The 18,652-nt window shown below is 61.5% G+C and overlaps 1 protein-coding gene across 2 annotated transcripts; it reads right to left on the bottom strand.

Annotated features, from left to right (window-relative positions):
* Positions 1–395: 395 nt before the first annotated feature.
* Positions 396–13,958, bottom strand: FURIN (furin, paired basic amino acid cleaving enzyme). Of its 2 annotated transcripts, none has more exons than XM_005521688.3 (16): positions 13,856–13,958; positions 11,660–12,035; positions 8,629–8,727; positions 7,747–7,842; positions 7,052–7,180; positions 6,739–6,815; positions 6,296–6,384; positions 5,916–6,088; positions 4,852–5,064; positions 4,661–4,761; positions 4,438–4,541; positions 4,133–4,250; positions 3,052–3,231; positions 2,825–2,949; positions 2,297–2,413; positions 396–2,220 (listed from the first exon to the last, which is right to left on the bottom strand). In XM_005521688.3, the coding sequence occupies exons 2-16, from the start codon at positions 11,837–11,839 to the stop codon at positions 1,652–1,654; spliced, it is 2,370 nt and encodes a 789-aa protein (XP_005521745.1). In that variant the 5' UTR covers positions 11,840–12,035; positions 13,856–13,958; the 3' UTR covers positions 396–1,651. The 2 variants fall into 2 exon arrangements, with proteins under 2 accessions (XP_005521745.1, XP_087919138.1); XM_088063012.1 differs by lacking the exon at positions 13,856–13,958 and adding an exon at positions 13,810–13,827.
* Between the last annotated feature and the right edge of the window lie 4,694 nt (positions 13,959–18,652).

Here is an 18,652-nt window from a genome sequence, read left to right as displayed (position 1 = left end):
GCTGGACACAGGGGCTGCAGCCAGGCCCCAGGCTGTGGTGAAGGGACTGAGCCTCCTGCTGTGGGAAAGGGGTGCGAGGTGCCCAGGCTTTTCACACACACGTGCACGCTCACGCAGCCGGTTTCTGAATTAGCTGCCCTCGATGCACGTCCCCATAAGCAGCTGCTTCCCCTCAGGTGAGGGACATTCCCTGCCTCTCCCCACCGCATCTCCTGCCCAGCACTGGCTACTGCCCACAGCCAGGAAAGGGTCGTCCCTGGCCCTGGGGGAAGCTCTGCAGGCAGGGCTCCAGCCACCCCCTGCACCTGCAGAGCAGATCTGGTCCCACAGTCCCTGTGGCCAGGCCACTGCCCCAGCCGGGGCACCCATGGCATACAGAGCACAGGCAGCGGGGCTGGTTTGCATAGTTCTGAACATTTAATAACTCAGTCTCTCTAGCGTTATATCCACATCCATTAAATTAAAAACAGGCTCAGGAGGCAGCTCCCGGCTGATTAAATTACAAGAAAAAATTACTGTGCACCAAAATGTTGTTATATAAAAATAGTCCTGTGGCCCCTGGTCAGTGGCTCCGTCCATGGCTGGCGCAGGTGGGAGCCTACACCATGGCCCCGGTGTGTGGCGGCGGACGGCAGAGGGGCTCGTGGCACTGTCCCCCAGCCCACAGGGAAGGGGCAGCAAGGGCAAGGGCTCCAGCAGGGAGCAGAACAGATTGTCACCAAGTGGGGGCAAGGCACGTCAGGGGGCTAGGGCTGCAGGAATGCTGGGCACTGCCCAGCACAGGCAGGACACAGGCAGAGCTGGGGCAGTGCTGGCACTGGCGCTGACAGTCCCAGCCAGCAGCACCTACAGCCCTGCCCAGGGGCAGAACACAAGGGGCCCAAGGCAGCCCCCCAAAGCAGGGACTGTGTGAGGGGTCCCTGCCCAGGCTGTGGGCTGTGCCATGGGCACAGGGTCAGGCGGTGCTCAGCCTGATGCTCCCCGGTGCCAGGGCCTCTGACCGCTGCAGGCAGCGGCGGTGGGATGGGCAGGCAGTGGGCAGCAGCAACAGCTGAGGCCTGGCCGTTATTGCTGTTGAAGGGCACGAGTGGAAGCAGACAGGCCCAGGGGAGGCGGCAGGGAGCTGGGACACAACAAACTGAGCCTGGGATGCAGCTCCACAGGGGCCGAGGGTGGGAGGGGCAGGGGGATGCTGTGGCAGAGGCTGGGCTCAGCCCTGGGGGCAGAGCCACCCCTGCCCCAGCCAGCCCACCTTGAACCGTGGCAACCCAAGGACTTCACACGCTGCCCACCCTGGAGAACTCACAGGACCCCAAGCGGCAGCCACAGACCCAGCATGGGAGACACTGCTGGCCAGGCAGGCCAGGAAGCATCAGGGACCCCACTGCCACCAAATGCCCATGCAAGGGGCACGGGATGGACGCAGGGCCAGGAGAGATGGTGCAAGACTGGGACGGTGCTGTGCTGGGGATGGTGCCTGCAGGACCATGCCTGGCCGCCCAGACTGGGGCTGAGGGACGGTGCCAGTGGATGGGAGCCGTGGGCTGCTGCAGTGCAGGAAGGGGACAGGGGCAGAGTCCAGGGCCCCTCAGCCTCACCTGCCCCAGCCCTGTGGTGCCGGGCAAGGAGGAGGGAGGGGCAGGAGGGCTCATCAAAGGGCACTTTGGTCTCTGATGAAGGCAGTCCTCTCGCTGTGGGCCTCATAATCCTCACCGTCCGACTCAGAGGGACCCTCCTCCTGCCAGATGTCAGAGGGGAGCCCCTTGTAGGAGATGATCCCACTGTCCAGGGCATACACCTTCACACCCCGGAGGCTGAAGCCTGAGCGTGCTTGCAGCACCAAGAAGATGGTGACAAAGATGATGACAATGAGGATGCAGCTGAGGCTGGCGATGAGGACAGGCAAGTTGACTGGAGGGGGGGCCTCAGCTGGTTCCTCCCCATCTGCCAGGGCAGGGGACGCACGGCTGCTCTGTGTCTGGTGGGAACAGGAGAGGTCTAGGCTGCTGAAGTGGGAGTGCGCAGGACAGGTGAGGCACTGGTTGGGGCCAGGTCCTGCACAGGTGGCACAGGAGGGGTGGCAGGGCAGGCAGAGGTGAGGTGCAATGGGCTCCACGCTGTTCTCCAAGTTGTAGTGTGTGCTCTGGACACCGGGTGCGAAGCCAGGAGGGCAGCGCTTCAGACAGCTCTTCTGGTGCAGGTAGTACCCCTCCTCACAGACTGTGGGACAGGCAGGGTCAGCACGGCCTGGGGCCTGCCTGTGCCCACATTCCCTCCCTGCTGTCCCCATACTCACCCACACAGGTCTGGCTAGGGGTCAGGGTCTTGCAGCCACTGCTCTCCAGCTGGTTGGAGAGGCTGGGGGAGTCGGTGGCCGTCCCATACAGCACAAGCGTGAACTTGGTAAGCGTGCCTGCAACAGTGCGGGGTGAGGACCACAGAGGTGCCCGTGAGACCACCCATGCCTATGACAGGCACAGAGAAGGGGCTCACACTGGTCCCCCATCCTGGCTGCCAGGGGACAGCAGGGTTGTGCCCACCACCTGGGAGAGTGCCTCTTGTGGGGTCACGCCCCTGCAGAGGAGTCCCAAGGGGAAGGGGATCAGGTGAGCTGGCACAGGGTCTCTTGCCTGGACTCCCGCTGCCCCAGAGGGGCTACAGCACCATCCCACATGCCCAAGTCCAGCCTCTCCCCAGCCAGATCATCCAAAACATCCAAGATGTTACTGGCCCCTCAGCTCAAGAGCAGCAGGGGGAAGCTGGGTGAGCACACCTTGCATCCCAGACTTGGAGGGAGGCAGTGGATGGGGAAGGACACCCCTACCGTAGTTCTTGGCATCACTGGTGTTCTCAATCTCCAGCACCCACTCCCCAGAGGGGTCCTCATCCCATGAGTGCGTTGTCATGAAGGCCCAATCATTGAAGCCATCAGCCGAGAAGTCGTGGGGCCTACGCACCAGAGACAAGACGTGAGTGCGAGCATGTCCCAAACCCAGCTGGGCCAGCCTAGGCCAGGGGCCAGCCTGGGGCATCCCACAGCCCAGCACCCACCTGGCAGCCAGGAGGGTGGAGCGGGTGCCCATGGGGCTGACCAGGTGGATGGCCAGGTCCCCCCGCCGGTTGTAGGACAGCGTCAGCCTGGCCTGCGCGTGCTCCAGCCGGCTGATGTAGTTGGCTTTCCCCAGGCAGGCATCCACTTTCCGCCGTACTTCGAGACGCTTCCCAATGTCCCTGCCGAGGACAGGCATGTGTGAAGCCAGTCCCAGATCAGGGGGATGTGCCAGAGTCCCCATTCCTTGCTGTGGGGCTCTGCAGCTGTTCTGGGGACTGGGCACCAGGGTAGCTAGAGCAGGAATCAAATCCGCAGTGGGTCAGAGTGGCACCCCCAGTGTACCATTCCCAGATGGGTGCAGACAGGAGAACGGGCACCCCAGCTCTTGGGCACGGCAGGGGGAACTGCTCTACCCAGTGCTGCCTCCCCAGGCACCACTCCATGCAAACCCTGAATAGGCCCTTTATCCACACACTGCAGGCCAGCTACACCCTGCATGGCACAGCCAGGGGCGGGATGGACAGTGTTGTCCCCATCCTGCTGCTGGCATGCAGCCGCTCCCCCCCATGATGCTGGCACAGGATGTGCCTGCTGTATCCACACAGGGCTGGCTCCCCAGGGGGGTCAGGGCAGGGCCCAGCCCTAGCTCCCTTCATGCACAGGAACATGATCCCCCCCACCCGGGAGCCCCTAGGGAGTGCCCCGGCCACAGACAAGACTGCACATGCTGCACTGTGGCAGCAACAGCCAAGCGGGACTCAAAGGAGCTTCTGTCTGCCCCCTGAAAAGCCCCTCTGTCCAGGATGACTCGTGCTGGCTGCACCCCAACCACAGCGCCCCAGTCTGCCCACGTTCACTGGCCCAGCCCTACAGCCAGGAAGGCTCAGTGACGTCAGAGCGGGATGGCTGGAGGTGCCTTTCTCAGCTCTCCCCAGGCTCTCTCACAGGAGGATGCTCCAAGGGTCTTAGCAGCAGTTCTGTCCCTGAGATTCTCCCCACTCCCTGCTCTGGGTCCAGAGGCTCTCAAGCTCCTGTGCTGAACAGATGCCAAGTTATCCTCCTGGGCTCACCAGCCCATACCTGGGCTCTGCAAGGATGTCAATGACACACTTCCTCTGAGGTCCCACCGTGGTCCAGTTCTTGGCCAGGCTCACCATGGCCCCAGCATCCAGCAGGCCGTAGCCATACGAGTGGCTGACTGTGGACAAAGAGGGGGTCAGCACGGCTCCGGGGGTACCCAGTGGGGGAAGTCTGCCTGACCATGCTGCATGCTCACTGGGCTCTCCTGCCTCCTTCACCCCACAGGGCTGCCAGAGCACTCTGCCTCAGCACCCCAAGGCTAGCGGTACACATGGGACTGGGAGACCCCAGTCCCACCCCAGTACCTTTGCGGCCAACACCATTGGTGACCCAGTCATTGGCATTCAGGTGAGCTGGCTTCGAGGTCTGCACCACCAGGTGCTGCATGTCCCGCCAGGTCAGGTTCTTGCTACAGGGAGACATGAAGCTCAGATCAGTGCTACTTCCTGCTGGCCCCAGGTCCAGGTGCCACTGCTGCACAGGGCTGGCACAGCCACGCCCATCCAGCCCCCTCTGTCCCACCCTTACTTGGCTTCCAGGGCGAGGGCGATGATGCCAGCGGCCAGGGGCGCTGAGGCCGACGTCCCGGTGTGCAGCTCAGTGCACTTCTGTCTGAGGTCAGTCGTCACCTGCGAGGAGGAGTGCCAGGGCAGGAAATGCTGCAGGCACATCCCACCCCCTGAGCCCCTGGCCTGCAGACAGCAGCAGCCCCCACTCACAATCTGCTTCTCATTCTGGTTGCCACTGCTGTAGGTGGTGGCAAGGGTGGAGGAGCAGGCCTCGCTGTACCAGGGCACGTTGCCGTACTGTGTGGTGCTGCTGATGGACAGCGTGTAGATGCTGTTGGTGTAACCGTCACAGTTGCAGCTGTCATGCTCACGGCCCCCATTCCCAGATGCCCAGACGAAGATGGAGCCCAGCCCGCCTCGGCCCTAGCAACAGAGGCAGGGTGAGGGCAAGCACCAACACTGCCACAGACAGGAAAGCCCAGGAGCTGGGGACAGGTGGATGGTGCCAGCCTGAGTCACACAGATGGAGCAGATGCAGCTGCGATACAGGGGACAGCATGACACTCCAGTCACAGCCCACCAACCTGGGTGCCCTCACCTAGGCCTATGGAGGGTGCCCAGCACCTTGGCAGAAGCTCCAGGGCTGTAACAGTGGGTAACACACCAGGCAGCAGGAGGCTCAGACAATGTGAGGCTTCCAGGAGCCCAAGTCCTTTTCTGCTCAGAAGTCACCTGGCCTGACTCTGTGTGGGATTGCAGTGCCTGGCAGAGCTGCAGGAGCTCACAATACAGTCCTGGCCATGCCTCAACACCTAAATGTGGCAGCTACCCGCGCAGAGGATGTGACAGAGTCAGCATGGCACCACGTGAATCTCTCTGTAGGGAATCCTGGGCAGAACGTGACATCTCCCCAGGCAGGTGACACTGCCAGCTCAAAGGGACAGTGGAGGAGGAGGATGGGTGGAGGAAGTGGAGGAGAGCAGCTGGCACAAAACCAGACAAGAACCAGGAGAGGGCTTGGGAGAGCAGGGAGAGAGCATCCCACACAGGAGCCCTCACAGCAGTGAGATAACACCATATGGGAGGAGTCCTGACTCAGAGCCATCACACAGGAAGAACAAGAAAAACTAACAGAGCCTGATCCTAGAGACGGGGCTGAAAGATGGCTCATCCCAGTAAGGCCAGGGTAACAATGAGGACAGGAAAAGGGAAGGGAGACCTGGAGGGAGAGCAGGAGTAAGGCCAGTGCTCCCCTAGCAAACCCTCCTTCTCACCTGGCTGACCCCACGGAAGAAAGCCTCCTCTGCCAGCCGGGCCGGGCCATCCACAGTCTTGCCGTCGTCCTCAGGGCCCCAGCTGGCACTGTAGATGTGGATGTGGTTGGGGTTGAGACCCAGGGAATGGGCCTCCACAGCATCGGTCACCTCCCCATCCAGCATGCGCACACCTAGGGCCAGACAGCAAATGTCATGGGCAGCCAGCTGGGGCAGAGTGGCCACAGTGCCGCTGGTGAGAACCCTCCAACCCCTGCTGCCACCTGTACCATGGGCTGTCACAGGGCTGCTGCAGCCAGCAGTGCCAGGGTCCCCAGCTCAGCTGCTGCTGAGGCCACTCAATGCTCACAGGACCCCACGCAGGGCAGGGCAGCACCCACCTCCGATCCTGGCATTGTACGCCACGCCAACACCACAGATCCCATTGTTTGCCACAGCAGCCACTTCCCCAGCACAGCGCGTGCCATGCCTGTAACCAGAAGAGGACAAAGCATGCTCATACAGGGTGTGAGGAGCACAGGGGTCGGCACTGGCTGCAGCCCCAGCAATCCCCACCCGGGCTGCCTCCTGTCCCCTCAGACCAGGTAGCCAATGAAGGCTCCTCCATCTGCCCTCCTGCTCCAGAGCCAGGGCACTGAACAGCCCACAATGGCTCTGGGCAGAAAAAGGATGCTGCTAACATCAAAAAGGGAGGTGAAGCATTCCCCATGGGGCAGAAGTATGCCGCCAGCCTCACAGCTTCCAGCAGCCCATGTGGGGTGGCGCTGCACTAAGTCCCTGCCGCACTTCAGCTCTGTATCTTCACCCCTCCCTCCTGCCTCACCTGTTGTCATTCATCTGTGTGTAGCGGGGCTGTGGGTCTGGGTCCTGGTCATTGACGTCAAAACTTGCCCCTGGGTCCTGGAAGACAAATTGGACGCTTGGAGACTGCCTACCTTAGCCACTGAGCCCCGCTGGCCTTACTTCATGCCTGCACTCTATGGCCTGAGCAGGGTGGGAGGCTCCAATCCCACCTCCACGTCCCACCATGGTGGGTACTAGCCCTGCACTTCACAGCTCTGAGGCTGCCATGCACGGACACAGCAGCCCAGACCAGCTCCCATGGCACTCCGCCCTGCACCATCACCCAAACTCACATAGTTGGCCTCCAGGTCAGGGTGGTTCTTCTCAATGCCATCATCCAGGATGGACACCACTATGCCCTTGCCCGTGTATCCCTGTTCCCAGGCCTGACGCACGTTCAGGTCCCGCTGGTTCGTGTTGTACTGCAAAGAGAAGCCTTGGTACTAGGAGATGCGCCCAGCCACAGCCACTGTGATGGGTGTGTGCCCAAAACCCACCCACCTCTCACCCAGCTCTTCTGTGGATTTCAATGAGGAACCACAGGGACCTGGGCACAGGGTTGGGCACAACTAGCTGAGAAGGGCTGCTCTGAAAGCAAGACTGAGCCCCAGACTGTGCTTGTGTCCCACAGACACAAAGGCACCCTTTGCAGAGATAAGGCTTGTGCCCACACTCTGGGAAGCAGGCAGAGGCATGGACCCATTCCTGGGCCAGACAAAAGGCAGTACCTCCTAGTCGAGTCCTGGGGCCCCCCAGCCCTCCCAGCACTCCAGCCAGGAGCCAGAGCTCTGCAAGCAGAGCCTCCTCCCTGGGGTGTTCCCATAACTCAGCGCTGGGAGAAAGCTGCCCCAGGCTTTCCCCCTCCTCCTCCTCCCTCCTGCCAGCCTAGCAGCCACTGCCTGACAGCAGTTCCTAGGTTGCCACGTCTGTGTCCCCAGACTTTTTGCTGCAGTCACGAGCACATGCCATTTCCTCACCCAACACTCACCAGGTACCACTGCTGCGGGAACTTCGGGTCTGTGGGCTCCATGAAAACGTCTCGCTTGGTCCTGCGCTTTGCCACCTGCTGCTCCAGCCACTGCACCTGAAGGCAGAGAAAGTGTGGGGTCCCCACTGACCCCTCATGCCCCCAGCCCTCAGCCTGCCTGGAGAAGCTCTCTCCAGGAAGCTCACAGTCAGCTCTGGCCTGGCAGAGAATTGGACCTGTCAGAGCTGTTGCCACTCCCAGTCCGCCCCTCCAGGCCCCCTGCCTGGCTGTGCCCTGCAAAAGCTGCACTCCAGTGGAGCAGGATGGTCAGAGAGCCAAGCTACACTGAGACACAGGCTGCCAAGAGCTGCCACACCACACCACACCACACCACACCCCACCCCACCCCACACCACACACCACACCACACCACACCACACCACACCACACCACACCACACCACACCACACCACACCACACCACACACCACACCACACCACACCACACCACACCACACACCACACCACACCACACCACACCACACACCACACCACACACCTTCCAGGGCCTGGGCTGAAGCCAGAGTATGGGGAAAACAGCAGCCCCCACACACCACTGCTCTGGGAGTTGTTTATGGCCCTGCACACCTCATCCTGTGTACAAGCACACAGAACTCTCCTGGGAACAGAGGCTCTCAGGCTCTCCTGGGCCCTGGGATTGCAACAACCCACAGGCCAATGACGCTGGCTCCACCAGCTCCCTGCCCTTGCCAGACACGCGTGTGCTCCCACCTGCCTCTGCCAAGGAGGGGTTAAGGCAGCTTAGCCCTGTCTCGTGCCCAGCACTGGCTCACGTGCCCCTGTGAAGTGCCCAGGACCAAAGTCAGGCCCTCCTCTCTCGTACCTGCGGTTCCCTGGCCAAGTGGCTGTGCCAGGGCTGGTGGGGCGAGAGGGAGCGCTTCACCACGCCGCGGTGCTGGAAGTGGTAATAGTCACCAAAGATCTGCAACAGAGAAATGCTGCTCATGGGACAGACATGACAGCCTGGTCTCCTTGACTCTCTGCACCCCATATCTGCAATCCTGAGCTCCAGGGCTGCCATGCACAGGCTTGGCCCCCTACTCCAGAGTGGCTGGTGAGGCTTATGTCCAGTCCCATACAGGTGGGACCTCCTGGAGAAGCTATGGCAGCTGGTGACGAGGCAGCTGGGAAGACCCTGGAGTAGCAGAAATGCAGCTGCTGTGCACCTCACCCTCCTGCAGGTCCTCATATGGCAGCAAGTCTCACATTGCCCAAAAAAGCTGCTGCCCTGGCTTGAAGGCCCCAAGCAAGCAGTGTCAGAGAGGGACAGGCCTTTCAGAGTCAGCCTGTGAGAGACACCAGACTCAGGGGACAAACCCACTGCTTCTTTCCCAATGCCAACCAGCTCCTCCCGGAAGAAGGTCCCAGTGGCTCCAGGCCCCACACCCCAGGTGGACCCAGCCAGGGCAGGGTCTTCACCAGCCTCTGCACCTCTGGACAGGCTGCTGGCTTCTCCCCAAGTACCCCACTGGAACACCAGCCTCTACCTGGGGCACAGGCAGTTTCAGTACGGCAGAGCAGGGGGCATGCAGGCATCCAACCCCAGCAGGGTCCGACTCCCGCTGCCAAGCGGCTGTGCTGTGCTCACCCCAGCTCCACTCCCATGTGGGGACAGGCCCAGACTGGGACTTCAGCACAGTCCAGCTGGGGTAGGATGAGAATCCAGCACAGCTGGTGGGGACAGGAGGCCATGCTGCCGCCCAGATGGTTATTTTTAAACCCCAAACCCTCTCCAGTGCTGTCATTTCCGTATCCCCTCCCGCACATCCTGGGGCTGACGGACACAGTGGCCCCACCCTAACCATCCAGGGCCTCCCAGCCCAGCAGCCTGCCCTAACTGGGGAGAAGGGGCCAAGCACGCACCCAGTCCCCTGTGAGTCACAAAGCTCAGGCAGTAGCCACAGGCAGGATCCAGCTGCCTGGGCTGTGCTAGAGCTGGAGGGGCTGGGCTGCAAGTGCTGTAGGAATATGAGGATATTTCACCCTCCTCCACCTCAGGCTGTCCCAAAACAGTCTGTTTGGGGCTAACAAACCTCCCCAGCTTATTAGAGCTCTGCAGATATGCTGCCAATTTGGACAGACCAGGCCGAGCAAGATGCACCCAGCTGAGCACCAGCTCAGGCCCAGGGCAGCAGCCAGCTCTCCCAGGTATGCACTTCACCCCAAACCCTGGGCACGCTCCTCTGGCACACTGTGTTTCCCCAGGACAGCCCAGGATGCCTGTCAGTTCAGAGCCCTTGAAGAGGTGTCATGGTACAAAACCTCTGCACAGGGCTGGTGTGAGAATACAAGCTGCAGGCTGCTTGCCCTCCCTCAGCATTCCCTCACCCCTTTTGGGGGTATGGACAGAGCCCAGATTGCTCCTGCACACAGATTGCAGCTCTGACTGGTCATCCAACTGGATTAGGTCTGCACTGACACTGTGGTGGCAGCCAGGAGCTGGCCAACCCACACAATTCCACCCTAATCTCCACTGTCCCTGTCCTCAGCAAGGGCAAAGCCACCCCCCAGCACCACGTGTCTCTGGTGCCAGTTCAGTGCTGCTGCCCAACCCCTGGCCACAGCTTACAACTACTCTGGCCAGTCCCAGGGCTAGAAGGCTGCCTGTATGCCTGACCACAGCCCCGGGAGTGGAGCAACATGCTGACTGTAGCCCAGTGGTGTGGGAGACAGGACCACCCCTCCCCGGGATGGCACTGTCCTGCCAGCACAGCCGAGGGATGGCATCATCAGCTCCCTTCCCCAGTGACCCCAATCCCAGCAGCAGGGGGCAATGCCTGTGCCCCCTTTTCTGCACAATCCCAGCAGTGCAAACCCCCACACACCAACCTCACGGCCACACGCCGCCCCCACCTCTGACCCACGACCTGCCACTGCCCCCTGTGTCCTACTCAAGCCCTCCTCAAGGCCACTGGAACCAGTCATCAATATGCATACTGGCCTGACATGTTCTTTCCCCTGAGATCTGCTCTGAGAACACTGACAGAAGCTGCCTAAGACCATGTCATGGCCCATCCAGGGTGGACACCCTCACTGGAGCCTAGCCACAACCCCCACAGTTCATTCCTATGGTACAAAACCCGGAGGACTTGGGGCTCCCTGACCCAGGGGGCCCTGAGCAGTCAGTGCCCATACAGGGCTCCTTTTGGGTGGGAGGACAAGGTCATGCTGGCTCCTGTAGCAGCTACCTTCCCACTGCCACTGCTCCCAGCAGCTGCTCACAGCGAGGTCCTGACACCACAGCCACCAGTTGTGCAATTTCCTCTGGGATTTCACCCTGCACTTCCTTCCCAGAGAGACAGCTCACTGCCAGCACAGCCATGCACGCTGCCTGGTCACTGTCTGACGGCACTGACCCCCTGCTGACACACCTTCTGTCAAGGACAGTTTAATTTAGGGGTAAGAATATGCAGCTGCCGTCATAACCCCTCTGGGGATAGCTCAGAGGTGCTGCTGCCGTCCCGCTGAGCTGCAGCCAGGCTGCACTGGGCAGCTTGCTGTGGGGAGCAACAATGGAATCTGGAAGCCTTGCCATCCATCATCACACCGCACTTCAAGTCCAGTTCTTTCACACTAGGACAGGCTTTTCCTCCTTCCCCATGCAGTAGGCAGTGTGCCACGCCATGTCACCAGAAGGTCCCAGTGACATGGGGAGGCCCTGGCTCCATACAGTTAATTGCCACCATTGAGTCAAGACAGCAGATGCTGGAAGGCCACAGCAAACGGGCAAAAACACGGTGGCCCTGCTGCCAAAAAGAGCAGGCTCCAAGCCAGCTCTGGGACTAAGTTCAGCACCTGCCCAGACCATGGCAGAGAACACTAGTTCCATTAGAAGAGGGAAGCAGGAAACTTACCAGGCCTAAGTTGAGGAATCCATGCTTCCTGGCCAGCCTGTCAGCCTCCTGGGGTCCTGCAGGGACGAGCACAGCCCAGGTGTTGGTGTAAATACGCTGGGCCAGCACCTCCTGGTCCAGGAGAGTGAGGGCAACCACCAGAGTCCAGAGCAACAGCAGCGAGCAGGGTCTCAGATCCATCAGAGTATCGGGGTTCCTCGAGCTGGGGAGCAGGAGGGTCCCAGGAGCAGGAGAGTCCTGGGAGCAGCAGCCTCCCAGCGTCAGCACTCCAAGGCACACTGGCCTCTCTGCCCTGCTGGTCCCAGCTCAGCCCAAGCCCACATGGGGCCAAGCCCACAAAAGCACAGGAACAGACTGTCCAGGACAGAAGCACAATCTGCAGAGAGACAGGAGAATGGTCAGGCCCAGGGCACCTTTCCTCAGACCTAGGGAGGGCAGGATGCACCATGCCGAAACACAGGTGAGCCGTAGGGCAAGAAGGCCTTGGCACACAGCACCTGCTGCCCCCCACAGCACACTGACAGCCGAGGAGCTGCCTGGCTTGGCGGTGTGCCCACGTGGCTGCTCCTGCATGGAGATGCTGTTTACCTTGCCTATTACCCAATGTTTGCTTATAAACACAGGGAATCAACCAGGAGGAGAGGAGGGCACCAAAGGAGAGAAGAGGCAAGGCAAGGGACACTGTTCCTCCTGCTGCCACTACCCCTGCTCCAGCTGGGACTATCTGGGTACAGAGGTGGGAGCAACTGGGACGGGAGGCTCCAGTCCCAAGGGGAGACCAAAGGAGATGTCCCGAGGTGCTGTGCGAGGAATCCCAGTAAAATGAGAGACTGGAAGGAGGAAAGTTAAGGTGAGCTTCTGATCTCCAGCTAGCACAGCCCCAGGCTCTCATCTCCACAGCCATTGACCAGGCAGCGCCTGGCAGCCATGGCAAGCACTGTGCTGCCTGTTACCAGCAGCAGCTCAGCTGTGCCCTTCCCCTGGAGCACAACATGGTGACACCGGTGTGACTCATCCCCACAACTCAGTGGAAACCAGGACCAGGAAAAGGGGCACACCATCACCTCCAGCACGAACCCAGGGATACCCAGGAAGAGCTCACACCTTGTGGGAGGGCAAATGCAAGAAGCTTGTAAGGAAAGAGAAGGGAGCGACCCATCCAGTGTAAGGGAGCCCACGACATGATGATGCCGGGGTGAGCTCCACACCCAGAGCTCCAGAGAGACTCTGGAATATCTGGTCATGCTTCAGAGACAGCTGGAAAGGTGAGAGCCGGCAGTTCCCAGAGGAGCCACATCCCCCTCTGTCCAGAAGCGGCCACAGCGAGCTGGCAGCTTGCAGTGCTGCGGGAGGCGAGAGCTCCTAGCAGCCGCCGGAGACCCCGCCGTAGGCTACGGCACAGACAGTGCAGCGACTCTGGCCAACGGGGCTTCCACAAGCGACCACGCCTCGGCCAGTCCCGGGCCGGACCACCCCGTCGAAGCACCCAGAGCCGCGAGCACCCGCCGGAGGCTGTACGGGAGCCCCGGGTGCCAGACTCCCACGGCCCACAGCACGGCACAATGGAACACTATGTGCCGTGGTTTACCAGAGCCTGTGCCGACGGGCCGGGCAGTTTCCCCACCTCGCTGGTCCCGGCGGCAGCAGCCGTCCCGCTCCGGCGGTGACCGCTGCACGTGGGGACAGTCCGGCCGCCGGGAGGGAGCGCGCCCCCCGCGGCCCCCCCCCCCCGCCAGCGAACCAGCACCGCGTGCTGGGACAGCCCGGCCGCCGCACCGCGACCCGCCCGGGGCTCGCTACCCAAGGAGCCAGCCCCGCACAGCACCGACCCAGTGCCCCGCGCTGAGCGGCGGGCCCGGGCCTGCACCCGCGGGGCGGCTCCAGCGGCGGGGCTCCGGACGGCGGCGGCCGGGCCGGGGCCAGGGCGAGGTGCGGCCTGGCTCCCCCTCGGCCTCCCGCAGCGGCGGCTCCGACTGCCCCCGCCGCAGCCCCGAGAGCGGCCGCCCGGCCCCCACTCGCTCCCGGGGACCGCTGGGCCCGCACATTCCCCGCCAGCAGCGCCCTTAGCCCGGGGCTGTCCAGCGGCTGCGGCCCCGCCGCCGCCCGGGTCCCGCCCGGCAGGGCAGCCCCAGCTGTCAAACCGCGCTCACCGGCGGGTCGAGCCATGCCAGGCCGATGCCGGTCCCGCGCCCTTACCGCGCGGCCTGCCCGCTCCGCTCCGTCCCGTCGGCAGCCGGGCCCGTCTGGCGGCGGCGCCGCGTCACGCCGCGGGGCGCCCGGAGCGCCCGCCCCGGAGCCGGGCCCGGCCCAAGCAGGGGCGGCCGGGGCGCCCGGCGGGGCCGCTTGTTTACGCCGCGCAGCTGTCAGCGCCGCCCGGCCCCGCCCCGACGGCCGAGCCACCGGCCCCGCGCGGCCCCCTCGGCCCGGCACGGCCCGGCCCGGCCCGGCCGCCGCTCTGCCGGGCGCCGCCGGATGCCGTCACCGCCGCCCGCCCCTCCCGGCCCGTGCTGCAGCGCCGGCTCCGGCACGGACCCCCGGCAGCCCCTCCGCACCGCCTGCCCGGGGCACCGCCAGAACCGGGGCCGTTCCCCGTCGCCAGTACCGGGCACGGCCCGGGGCTCTGCACGGCCTTTCCGGCAGCCGAGCATGGGGCTGTCCTCGCCACCCGGGGGTACCTATGCCGGCCCAGGCAGGAAGCCTGGATCTGCGCTGTGAGAGCCATGAACCCCCCCATGGGCCCGCGGCACTGACCAGGGCTGTAAGGGTGCCTGCAGTGAAGGGCACGCAGAGGGTGCACCCCGTCTCCCACCTGGTGCAGCAAGTGGTGCGGTATGCTGCGACATGGGGCTGGCAGAACATGAGCCCCACCAGATTAGCCTGTTCCAGCCCCGGCAGACCCCGGAGCAGGGAGTCCCCCAGCCAGGCTGCAGGAATCGCACTTCCCATGAGGTCCATATCGTGGGGCTGCAACCCCAGGTCGGTGTGCAGCAGCCTGACAAGAGAAACTGGTAAGGAACAACACAAGGAAAATCTATCAGCCCCGTTTCAAGAGAGGGACTTCCACCAAGGACAAAAAATGAGAAGCGAAACACAGCTTCAGTCATTTGTAAAGAACAACCCACTGTGGGCACGGGACCATGTCATTAGCAACACAAATGCAGCAGAGCCCAAAGTGACCTGAACCCAAACTGACCTGAATCCTCCACACTTGTGACGAGTCTGGCAGCCCTGGGCAGGAGCAGGTCCTAGTGCTCTTTACAGAGAAAAGGAAGTCACTCAGATACCATGATCGAGATCATGAAGCATTAGCAATCACACAGGAAACTGTCACCTTGGTAACCGAGATGCTGAGAACAGCCCAGAAAATCTAGCACAGGGCAGGTTGCTGTGCTAAACTGGGTTAGTTCTGCAGGACAGCACTCTGGCCACAGGTATTCAGGCTGGGCTGACCCTGGCATCCAGCCCCAAGTGCTGCACCAGAGACCACCAGCCACAGGGGCTACGGTGCCCCAGGCCCGCCTTCAGGGCCACGGTCCCACCAGGGGGAGAAGGCACCCGCCAGACAGGCAGCACTCACCCCAGTGTCACTGCAGCATGCTCAGAAATCGTCCCTGTGGCCGGCAAGCCCAGGCTGGCCCTTGGGGGCACAGGGAGCCAGCTGTGCCCCGCGGAGTTTTATGGAGGATGTGTGGACAGGGCCAGGTGTGGAGCTGGAGTCCAGACCGGCGGTGGGAGGGAGGATGGGAGGCAGGCTGCCTGCCCCACCCACGAACCTTATCTCTGGATGCCTCCTTTGGGCGCTGGCAGCAGTGCCTAGGCAGGTGAGGAGCTGCTGCACCTGGCTCTGTGACATGCGATGCGGAGAGGAGCTGACAAAGGGCCCTTGTCACCACGGGTTTGTCACAGCGCTGCGGGGCAGGCAGGCAGGAAGAACCAGGCTCTTACACAAACCACTGGCCTGGGACCCGCACTGACCCCTCAGCTGTGCCAAAGAAAACACCTGTGCCGGGAAGCACCTGGCTGCAGGTGGCACGACGCCACGGACAAGGAGGAGAGCCGCTGTCCCAGCAGCCCCCTGGGACCCAGCTGCAGACGGAGCAGAGAGTGGGGCCACCAGCAAGGACCTGAGTGGCTGCTGTGCCCCACTTGCCTCACGGGGCTGTCGGGCACCCCTCTCTGCCCCCAGCCATGATGCAGCGAGGGGGTGAAACAGCCACTGCCGCACAACTGCCAGGATCATGAACCCTCCTCTCAGACTTGGGGACCACGGCTCAGAGGCACCAGTGCAGTCCAGGAGACAGCAGGAGCAGCTGCTCCATGCAGCAGTGCCCAGCAGACTGGCAGCACTTCTGCCAGCCAGCCGTACTGTCCCCTCCTATGAGGTCTGCCCTGACAGGATCCCCTGGGGTTCTCACTACAGCCACAGGGAGCCAAACTGCTCACGGAGGGTGGGAGAGAGTCCCCCCCACTCCCCTTCACTGAGCAGACTGTGGTGTGGCTTGGCTACACACACAATCAATAGAAACCCACTTTCATGGAAAAATCAGGTTAATTTTTAGCTTTCAGGTTGCAGAACACAACTTCCCATCTGCCCAAGCTCCCTGGGAGGCAGAGCAGCACAGGGCTGCACCCCTGTCTGCAGGCACCCCAGCCTGGGGGACCTGCAGGATTGCAAGTGAAAGCAGCCAGTAAATGGGCAACAGCAGGGAAAGGACAGAGAGCCCACACAGAGAAACCAACAAAGAAAACCAAGTAACAGGCAGCAACAGCAGGTGGAAAGATCTGGATGGACCAAATCAATACCAGAAAGTTTACCCAGCACAGAGCAGCCTGCTCTGCCCCCAATGCCAGCAGAGGTGAGCCCACAGCCCCTCTGCTGTGCTGTCCATCCCTCTCCCTGAACACATCCTCACGCTCTCCCGAAGCTAAGGTTGCAGTCCCTTTCCCTGGAGTCTCTCCAGTCCATCCCCACCCCTCCACAATCGATACTATTTGCAGGCCCTTTGGTGCCCAGGGAGCTGGTACTGCCATGGCCCAGGCAGGATCCGTGCTCCACAGGGTCCTGCTGGCTCCTGCAGTTCTATTCATCTCTGGCTGCCAGACAAAACATCTCGCTGTAGCCACATGCAGGGACTCAGGCCCAGCCCAAACACCCTGACCTTGTCCTTGCAGATACAAAGAGTAGCTCGAGGTGGGTTCTGTAACTATCTTCCTTAGGCTTTGTCAGCAGCAGTCATAATGCTGCCAAGGTATCAATCCACAGCCTAGTCTGGCTCTGCTCTGGGCTGTGGGACATGCCCTTCCATCACATCCTGTGACAGCACCCTGTCATCACCTACTGTACAGGTGCAGGGATATCCTTGCCCAGCCTAAGTCCATAAGGTGCCTGTGGCACTTGGGGCGTTCCACACAAGTGACATGCACAGGAACACAAGCACACCCAGGCAGGAAACATCAGGCTGGGAGCCCCCCTGCAGCCCAGCAGTAGGAATGCCGTGTGTCCAGGGGCTTCAGTGGGGAGGGCATGCTCACAAGTATGGACACCCAAACGCAGCCCAAAGACCAGCAGGTGTGGCTGGCACAGCACTGAGACTGGCCCATGCTCCAGGTTCACTCATGGAATGACTGCCAGCCTTCCATGGACTCACACCGCCCCAGGAACGGGGGGCTCAGCCCCACAAAGTGCCTCTCACCCCTCTGCAACCCAGCTGCCAAGTGCCAAGCGCTGCAGGGCCAAGATGTCAGTGTTTGTGCCCCACTGTGCTGGGGAAAGGGAACATGGGGCAAAGAGACTTCACAGCATCATTCTGCCAGTGCCTTCAGCACCTGCAGCCACAGAACTGAGCCAGGCTTGAAGGCATTTTCCTGTTTGCCCAGGTCTTTAGCTTTGCTTCGCCTGAATGGGACAGCATCTGCTTTGTGTGCAATGCCCAAGCTTCCCCTTAGCTACTGTGGCCAAACGTTCCTCCAAGCCCTGTTGGAGTTTATTCCTTGCCATGTGGCACAGGACTCACCAGGTGGGAACACACTGTGACAACCAACATTAACAACATAAACACAGAGTGGGTGGTCTGGTTGTCACCTGGGCACAAAGGCCAGAAGCAGAACAACAAGCACACAGATCCACTCTTGCTCATTCTTGGCAGAGGCTACAGATGCTGTAGGATTATAAAGGCACCAATGCCTCACTTGCTCAGGCAAACCACCAGCTTCAGGGCATCAAGGGAGCCTGGAAAACTCTGTCTCATGCAGGGACACACTGAAGCAGGAGAGCCCTAGACAGATCCCATACTTCTGCCTGTGGCAGAGACAGGTCTGTATGGAGGGCACTGCAGGGACACCCTTCCCCAGAACTAGAGAAGGGACTTCTAGAGAAGGGCACAACCGTGCCTGGGGTTGCCACCCTCGCCTGCAGCCCAGCCAGATCATGGTCACCCAACTGGATCTGCCCAGCCCTGGCATCTCTGTACACCAAGGAGAGTCCCCCAGGAGAGAGAGCAAACCTCCATGGTGGCCTTGGGCCTCTGCAGCCACTTCTGGGACCAGACCAGGGTAGTACTGCTGCCAAAAATTTGGTCTGCTCTCCCCTAGACTGGATGCAGGAGGTTCTGCCAGAGGGACATCTCCCAGCCCAGACCAAGGACACCAAAAGAAAAACACTTCCCTGCACTCCCTTAGGGATCGTGCTCCAGTGCTGACCCACCAACTGGAAAAGCAAATGTGCATTGGGCTTTCCTGGCTGCCAGAAGTGGGCTCACCCCACATGGCCTCTGCCACACAAGCACAAGAGCACCTGCTCTCCTACTGCCAGTGAACTGTTAAAGCATGGCTCTGACCCCCTGCTTCCTAAATTTCCCTGATAGCAAGCAGATTTCCTGGAAGATAAAACCTCTTCCTTTCTTCGTAGAAGCCGGCAGAAGGTGGCAGACATGGCTGTAGCGGCTTGTGACGCAGTTTTACCCAACTTAAGAGAAACCATTATCTTCTGCGGCA

The sequence above is a fragment of the Pseudopodoces humilis genome, chromosome 16 (assembly GCF_049639895.1).
Source record: "Pseudopodoces humilis isolate 2021_Gansu_Grassland_sample_001 chromosome 16, ASM4963989v1, whole genome shotgun sequence".
Lineage (NCBI taxonomy): Eukaryota > Metazoa > Chordata > Aves > Passeriformes > Paridae > Pseudopodoces > Pseudopodoces humilis.
This window is presented reverse-complemented; position numbering and strand designations above follow the sequence as displayed.